The 8,597-nt window shown below is 37.5% G+C and overlaps 1 protein-coding gene across 4 annotated transcripts in view; it reads left to right on the forward strand.

Annotated features, from left to right (window-relative positions):
* Carnmt1 (carnosine N-methyltransferase 1) overlaps positions 1–8,204 on the forward strand; it is a 43,243-nt gene extending 35,039 nt beyond the window's left edge. For all 4 annotated transcript variants that reach the window (XM_004638122.3, XM_023722971.1, XM_023722969.1 and 1 more), the window contains exons 7-8: positions 6,967–7,070; positions 7,841–8,204. In XM_004638122.3, the coding sequence (XP_004638179.1) occupies positions 6,967–7,070; positions 7,841–7,942 (206 nt within the window). In that variant the 3' untranslated portion in view covers positions 7,943–8,204. The remainder of the gene's footprint in view (positions 1–6,966; positions 7,071–7,840) is intronic.
* Positions 8,205–8,597: the final 393 nt, after the last annotated feature.

The raw sequence follows: 8,597 nt of genomic DNA on the forward strand, positions 1-8,597 counted from the left end.
GGCCTGAGCTAGGGCCAGGCCCCCCACAGTGTGCTTTTTGTCTTTGCTTCTGTGTGGTGTAAACATTTATTGATTTGCATATGTTGAAATCATCCTTACATACCTGGGATGAAACCTAATTGGTGTTGATGTATGGTCAGTCTTTTTGATGATTTTTTGCATTCTGTTTGCTAATAACTTATTATTATTTTTATTTATTTGTTTATTTTTACCGGGAATTGAACTCAGGACCTTGTGTTTGCCAGGAGGGCATTTATGCCTGCCAGTAACTTACCGAAGGTATTTATAGTTATGTTCATTCCAGAGATTGGCTTCTAGTTGTTTTGGGTTTTTTTTTGTTGTTGTTGTTTGTTTGTTTGTTTTTAGTTGAGTCTTTGGTTTTGTGATCAAAATGATGCTGGCTTCCACAAAGGAGTTTAGAGCTCCTTCACTGTCAGTTTCATTAAAGAGTGTGAGACGTATTGGTATTACAACCTCATTGAAGGTATTATAAAATCTAGCACTGAATGCACAGCTTTTCTTGGTAGGTTTATAAAAAAAATTATTGGCTCAGTTTTATTGCTTATTATTGGAGTGTTTAGAACTTTTATGTTTTCTTAGTTTTGATAATTTGTATGTATCTAGAAATCTGTCCATTTTTTCAAGATTTTCCAGTTTGTTGGCATACAGTTTTTCATAGTAGTTACTAATGATCTTCTCAATTTTGGTGTTGTCCATTTGTGATTTCACCTTTTTCATTCCTAATTTCAATGGTGTGAGTTACTTCTCTCCTTCTTTTGATAAGTTGGCTAAGGTTTTGTGCTTTTCTGTTTTCTTTTTTCTTTTTTTTAAATTTTATTTATTTATTTATTTATTTATTTTGTGTGTGTGGCCAGCTCAGCTCACCAGGGGGCGGACGGGCTGGCATGTGGTGCTGGGGGATTGAACCGCGGTCCCTGTGCTTTGCTAAGCTTGTTCTAAGTAGGTGCTTTAGACCACTGAGCCATCTCACCAGCCCTGTTTTCTTTTTTTAAAAGACCAGCTCTTCTACTCATAAAGGCTTCTGAATTTCTTTCTGTCCTCATTTTTCAACTAACACTGGGGCTGGACTTTTTTTAGTGGCAGTAGTAAGAATTCTGTCCTGTACATTCAAGGTAGTTCATAGCATTCCTGGCTTCTACCCGCTAGGTTCCAGTGTCTCCCGACATGACAGTAGAAAGATCTTTAGACACTGGAAGATGTCCCTGGGCGGGTCAAAATTGCTCTTTAATTCCATCACTCCTTGCCTGTGTTATGGTTACTGTGGTCTTTTCCTTTGGGTCTCGCAATCTCCAAGTTGCCTGCAGCCCTCCATGCTTCTCTCAGTCCGTATTTCCACTAGAGAGCTTTTCAACACGCAAATCTCTGACAGGCTTCCTGGAGAAAAGTCTAGCTTTCTCCATAATCTAAACTGAGAATTATCAGCAGCAACTCTTCTGATGTCTTTTGTCTGCTTCTTCTCCTGCCCCTTTGCTTCCCTGTTACCCTTTGACTAAACATGATGAGAACAGGACTCTAATGCTTCTTAGGTATTTGTCCATGGCTTGGTTAAGAGTGGATAATTTAGTGCTACTATGTGTAAAAGAATATATTGTTTCAAATGGGAAAAGCAATAATATTCATATGTCACTGATAGGTATTTGTGACAAGGAACACAGTAAATCGGCATCTATATCGGTAAATTCCTAGTGTATCCTTGGTTTTGATTTGAAAAATGTGGAACATGGGTTCAGTGGCTTGATTTTTCTCTGTTAAAATGAGGGTACTAAGCCCTTAGGAGTGATTTGGCTTTGCATTCTTACAGAGTCAGGAGCAGAAATAGTAACTGTATGTAGCCTGCAAAGCTGAAGTATTTGTCACTTGGCCCATTACATGGTTATATTCACTATTTTATACACTTGTAAAAATTAATTATACTTTTAGAAGTTATCGAAGAAAATAATCAGATATACCAAAACCAAAAACTAATATCCAGCGGAAACTTTGAATGTACATTTCTAAGAGCAATGGCATGGATAAATTGTCATAAGACATCTACATAGTAAAATTATTCTGTAGAAATAACAAAATAGGAAAATTTCCTGATGAAGTGTAGGTTACAAAGCAATGTATGTAAATAATCTTGTACACATCAAGAAAAGACTGCAGAGAAATACATTAAATTTTGAATTGATTACCAATTAATGGATTAGGTACAATTTTAATTTTACATTTATGTTTTATGTTCAACTTTCTATTACCAGCTTACATTATGTTTATGTTTGAGGAAAACTACATCATTTTGCTCTTTCTGTTGTAACTACTCAAAGAATATCAAGAGGTGTGAATGTTAAGAGAGTCAAGAGCTCCAGGAGAAGGTGTCTGTCATCTGCATATATCTAGCCCGATGCTTGCTAGGTGCTGGTAAATGTTCTTTTAAATAATGGGCAAGTAGGTAAGGAATAGAAAATCTGCTCAAAGAAATTAGTATTAATGGATGACCTATTTTCCTTGTATTAAATGAGAAATATTCTGTTTAATAGAAAATTGTTTTTAAAGTCAGATTTTTTTGGAGCTGTTGTTACCATAATAAAATTCTTGGCACCAAGGCCCCTCTCCACATGGGAACTTTGAGATCTTGCAGACCTCACAGGCTGGTGAGGGCTATTGTGCATCTTGTGTGCGATGAGGCTGCTGTCAGGAACCCAGTCTGTCCCAAGGCCTCCTACCATGGGAGTCAGGGCTCCTACCTTGTGGGTCCTATGACAAGAGTTTCTGCTTCTGGGCCCTGATGGCTATCCACACTCCAGATGCTTTTTCATTGGCTACTTGAGCTGAAGGATGACTCTAGTTTGATTTATTTTGAAAACTGAACAATCATATAACCATGCCGTTATCAAGATGAGGACATTTCATCGTCATCACCCCTAAAAGTCCTCTTGTCCTACTGTCATCAGTTCTGTCTTCTTGTATCTCATACCCAGCAGACACTTTTGGTTTGCCTTCTCCAGAACATCCTATATACAAAACCATGTAGTTCTATAAGCTTATCTCTGGTTTCTTTACTTCGCATGATGCTTTTCAGATTCATCCATGTTACATGAGCCAGTGGGTTCTCATTTTTTGAGAACACTTTCATTTATCCATGCATTGGATTGGGCCAGATTTATTGTGATTGTGAATAAAGTGACTGTAAACAGTAGGGTACCAATCTTTATGTGGCTAAAGATTTTCATTTCTCTTGGGATTATAGCTAGTATTCAGATTGCCAGGTCACATACAAGTGTTTGTCTGACTTGATGAGGCATTGCTAGCCACTTCCCAGAGTAATTGTGCCTTTACCTGTCACCACTTGGTGCTCTGCTAAAACAAGAGCTCACTGCTGTTGTGAGTGAAGATTTAAAGTAGGTAGAGCTCCTTAACTAGCAAATGTGAAATGCTCCGAAATAGAACTCGTAGAGCCCCAATGTGATGCGGCTTACATATGGAAAACTTCACACCTGACCTCTTGCAATGGATTACCATTGAAATGCAGGCTCCCCAAAATACATAAAATTACTTTGAAAGGCTGGGGTGTGTCTCAGGTAGAGTGCTTGCCTATCATGTCCTAGGCCCTCTGTCCCAATTACCAGCACCAAAAACGAAGGAAGAGGGGGGAAAACCCTCTAGCATATGTGTATAACGTGTACATAAAACAGAAATGAATCATTTAGACTTGGAAGATTGATAATGTTTAGGCTTGGATTCCCTCAAGACAGCTCACTTCTGTATATAATATTCCAAAATTCAAAAGCAATTCTAAGCATTTCGGATGAGGGACTGCCAGCCTATAACTGAGGAAGTGCATTGGCAGCTTGACTGGAGGCAGTAATCTCTTCAGGCTGAGACATAGCTTTTAGCTGCTCTTGGTGAGCTCACAGCTGTAATGCCGCATTCTGGGAGTCTAGGCAGGAGGTTCATGCGTTTGAGCCCAGTCTGGGAGCTCAGCAGTTTACTGAGACCCTGTCTCAAAAAGACAGGCGAAATCAGGGCTGAGGATGTAGTTCAGTGTGGAGGCCCTAAGTGTTCTGTCCCAAGTTTGAAAAAAAAAAAAAAAAAAAAAAAAAAAACTTTGTAAAGGAAAATCTAAGATATGTAGAGTTATTTGTTTAAGTGCCATTTGTAATAAAAACTAATATATATATAACTTTTTTGAATGGTTATGCAGGCATTTTAGTGGAATCAAAAGAAAGTCAGACATGTCCCTTGACACCTGGCTTGTGATCTAGTTAGAAAATGCTGCTGATTACATAAAAATAACCAGTGAGAATGCAATACAGCATTGAGTGAGCTAGTGGCTGAAGACATGGATGGATTTCAGCAAGGGTTAAACCCTGGCTCAATCAAGTTGGAGGGGTGGAGCCTTCTAGATGGAACCAACCTCAGTAGAGATAAAATGAGGCCTGTGTGTGTGGGAATCACTGGTGTGGATATGTGTATAAAACCATTTTATCAGAGGCTGTGAAATAATGGATGGACAGCATAAGCTTGACAGCTGGAGGGACTCAGCTGCAAGTCTGCATTCTTATAAAAGGCTTTGTTGTTATGTAGGGCACCACAGATGCAGCGCTGTTCAATCTTACTAGTGCTGATACAACTAACAGGAACTTAGGCTTGCTACAGTGTTCTGATAGGGAAGCACTACCTTGCCAACATGCACATTGTATTCACTGTCTTTCTTGGCTGGTTTATGTACGATTACAAAAAGGAGAGGCAAAGAAAACTTTTACCTTAAATGTGGCCCACAGGATGGTGAGCCAGTTGAGAGCAGAAACTCCCATTTTTACTAGGTTTTTTGTTGTTTTGGTGGTACTGGGGATCAAATCCAAGGCCTCATTCTTGCTAAGCACTACCATAGGGCTACATTCTCCACATTTCTTGAGACAGGATCTTACTAAGTTGCCCAGGCTGGCTTCAAATTTACAGTCCAATAGTTTTGTTTTTATTAGCATAACTAATTGAGATTTTTTAAAAATCTCACCGCATTTAATGTCAGCAGTGATACAGTATTTCTATAGACAGAACTAATAACAATGTTAATTGGTATAACTTTTCTAGAAAATGAAATGTGTGATCAAAGACTTACCTTCAGTGATTTCTTGACTCAAGCCTAGCCCAAGGAACTAATTATGACCCCAAACAAATTGAAATTTATACAACAGTGTGCAAATTAATTAAATCATTGTTCAAAATAAAGTACCGTTTAGTTATAAATTGGGACTATTATACTTATATTAAAAATAATGATTTTGGAAAAAGATAACATAAAAGTATGAATATAATGTTATTGAAAGAAAAAAGGGAATATAAAAGTGTATGGGCCATATGATCAGAATGTTATAAATTCAAGCCATATTTTCCCATAGGAAAAAATGAAACTAAGCCTTTTAAAAAATGTTCTTTTATTATCTTAAGACAATCACAGAATATTTCAAGAAAAATGAAGTTGAAATTAATATAAGCTATTTGCAAAGCTGACTCTTGCTATCCTCTGTTGCTATGTAACATGTACTGAGAAACCACTGTAGACCAGTTGTCTGGAGACTAATCCCATGTGCTGTTTGAAATGCTTATTGAAAATAAAATTGTGACCAAAAAAAAAAAAAAAAAAAAAAAAAACACCCAAATTTACAGTCCATCTGCCTCAGCCTCCTAAATAGCTGGTATTGCAAATACATACCAAACCAGCTGCAGTGACCCACCTGTAGTCCTAGTTTACAGGTATGATAGGTATATGCAATATATCTATCATAAGTAAGGCACTGTTAACAGTTACTTATGATAGGTATATTGCATATACCTCCCTCCCGAGTAGGGGAGGCTGGGGCAGGAGAATGGTACAAAATTGAGGCCAGCCTGAATGCATAGTGAGACCCTGTCTCCAAAAAAGAAACACACACACACACACACAAATTGCTGCCCTTAATCTCTGTTGATTAGCATATTGTGTGAAGAATGGGGCTCTGTAGAGAGCTGGATATAGGTTTTATAATTAACCTGATGAAAGGTAAAGAGACTATCAAGGTTGGTTAGTCTGAGATGGAACCATGTTAATTGGCAATGTCCCCTTAAATGAAGCTGATGGATTGAGCAAAATATGAGTGAATGAAATAATGGAAAATGCTGGTTTGAATGAGATCTTAATGCCTTCAATGTATGGGATGAGAGAAGAGTAAGTAACTGTTATCAGTGCCTTACTTATGATAGGTGTATTGCATATTATGTCACATTAAAGTCATGCTACAAATGAAGTAGAGTTAATAGATGTCAGAGTTGGTGTATGAATGATACACTTAAAAAATGAGCTGTCATGTCACCTCCATCCAGGGAGTCTCCTCATAACTTCTTGATGCATCCACACTCTTGTTCAGTCCAGCCGGAATCCTCTGTTTAATAAAACTCATTTGTAATGACTGTAATTTCACATTTACTTAAAGAACTACAGTGGTACTTTTGTTGATGAACTTAATTCTTGCTACAATGCTGCTCACAAGCTGAATTGAATGAGAACCAAATCAAATTCAGTAGTTGACCTTGTGGAGAAATTGTATCCCGCCCTCATCCAGTTCAGTTTATGGCCAGAATTGTGGAAAGAATTAAATGTCCATGAGCCTAAGTACCACTGTGTACTCACTGCATTCCTTTGGGATTTGGGCACTTGCCATTCTCTGATTCAGCTACTACTTCAGTAACTGAAGAGAGACAGGTGAAGGCCCATGATGTGGGACTCGCTCCCCGTGGAAACAGGGCCCCCAGGTTAGTTACTGGGCCAGAGTTCCAGGTGTTGGATAATTGTCCTCAGAACCCTGTGATGGTTCTTTTTCTGATTTTCTTATCTATGGCTTGGTCTATTTAACTTGAAATTCAAGCTGACATAGTTACTGATGCATGCTTACATGCAGGTGATTCACTTGTATCTTTAAATCATAGGTCCTCTGCTGTACCACTTTGAAAATTTGGCAAATGAACTATCCATAGAATTGAGCTATGAGGATATAAAAAATGTTGTTCTGCAGTATGGATTCCAGGTAGAGGTAAGGATGGATAAAATACTGTCGAAGTTCAACTTCCACTAGGAAATTACATGTTATAGTTGTTACTGGTCTTATTTATTCCCTATCTTATCATCCATAAAATGAAGATAAATACAGCTTTCAGAATTACCAAAGTTTGGAATCATGTGTATGTAAAGAAAAAACTAATCCCTACTGAAAAAGGCTTTCAGTACTTATTACTAATCATTATAATGGCCTGGGTAAATTCACTGACTTCACTCTGAACAAAGAAAAATGCATTGGGGGGCAGGGAAAAGAAGACTGTTGTTCTCTTATTTGGTATTGTATTGCTTGGTCTTTATCATCTGTGTTAAACAAGGTGTTAGGACACTTTGGCTGTTGTGTTTCAGTTCATTTGTTTAGAAGCATATCATTCTTTTAAAAAATAGACAACAGACTTGTTTTTAAGACTACAGAGAAGCCAGCTAGGGAAATAGCTCAGTAGCACAATGCCTGCCTGACAAGTGTAAGGTCCTGCATTTGATTTCTGGTACAAAAAAAAGCAAGGTATCACAATAGAGCTCATGCTATAAGTTAGACTACCTGAGTTTGAATCTCAGTTCCACCACATATTAGTAGTATGACCTTGAGTAACTTCTATAACCTGTTTTTTGTAAAGTGGAATTACTAGTAGTACTGGTCTTATGGGGTGGTGGTAATAAGTGGATATGCTTAAGATAGTGCCTACCATTTATTAGTTCACTATTGGGGTATCATCATCACCAGTGTCATTATCGTTTATATTGCAGGTGGAAAAAGAATCTGTATTATCAACCTATACTGTGAATGACCTCTCTATGATGAAATACTACTATGAATGTGTCTTGTTTGTGGTCCGTAAGCCACAGTGATTTTAAGTGATATCACCTGGAAAAAAAAGCTTAATAAGATGAAATACTGAAATAAACAACTCAGAATCAACTCTCAGTGATGACAGGACACAACCTCAATTCAGTGGTGCCTTCTTATTCCTAAACAAAGTTTAGAAATAGTGTCTATTTTCTTAGTAACTTCTATTGCTTTTTTCAGATATAATATGCCATGCAGATTTGTAGAAGTAAAAATGGAAAAAATATCTTCAAATTCACTGAAGCCCAGAATTACCTTTCAGTAGGAAAAAGACCTCCAGTGTCTTCATAAATGTTTTTCTCGCAAGTCTGCCATATTCATGACTGACAGCATTGAATTTCATGATTTCCTTTTTCGTTTTATACGCACTGCACATGTTAATCTGTAGTAAGGCTCTTTTCCCATCACATTCAACATCTGGAATTGAAACTTCTATTGATTTTGGACCTGAGTAGTTATACCTAAATGTATATTCTTTTATCATTCAAACTAGTTGATTTTATTTTTTTCTAGCTCAACTGCATTTAGAGAGGCATCCAAATTTTATTTTCAATGACGTGTTAAATTTAACTATCATGGGTCAGTTAAACTGCCATTAGGCAACTGAGAACAAGTCCTTTGGCCATGCTAAACTGAACACTGACACTCATTGCAGAT

Source organism: Octodon degus, unplaced genomic scaffold, assembly GCF_000260255.1.
Source record: "Octodon degus isolate 3935 unplaced genomic scaffold, OctDeg1.0 scaffold00095, whole genome shotgun sequence".
NCBI lineage: Eukaryota > Metazoa > Chordata > Mammalia > Rodentia > Octodontidae > Octodon > Octodon degus.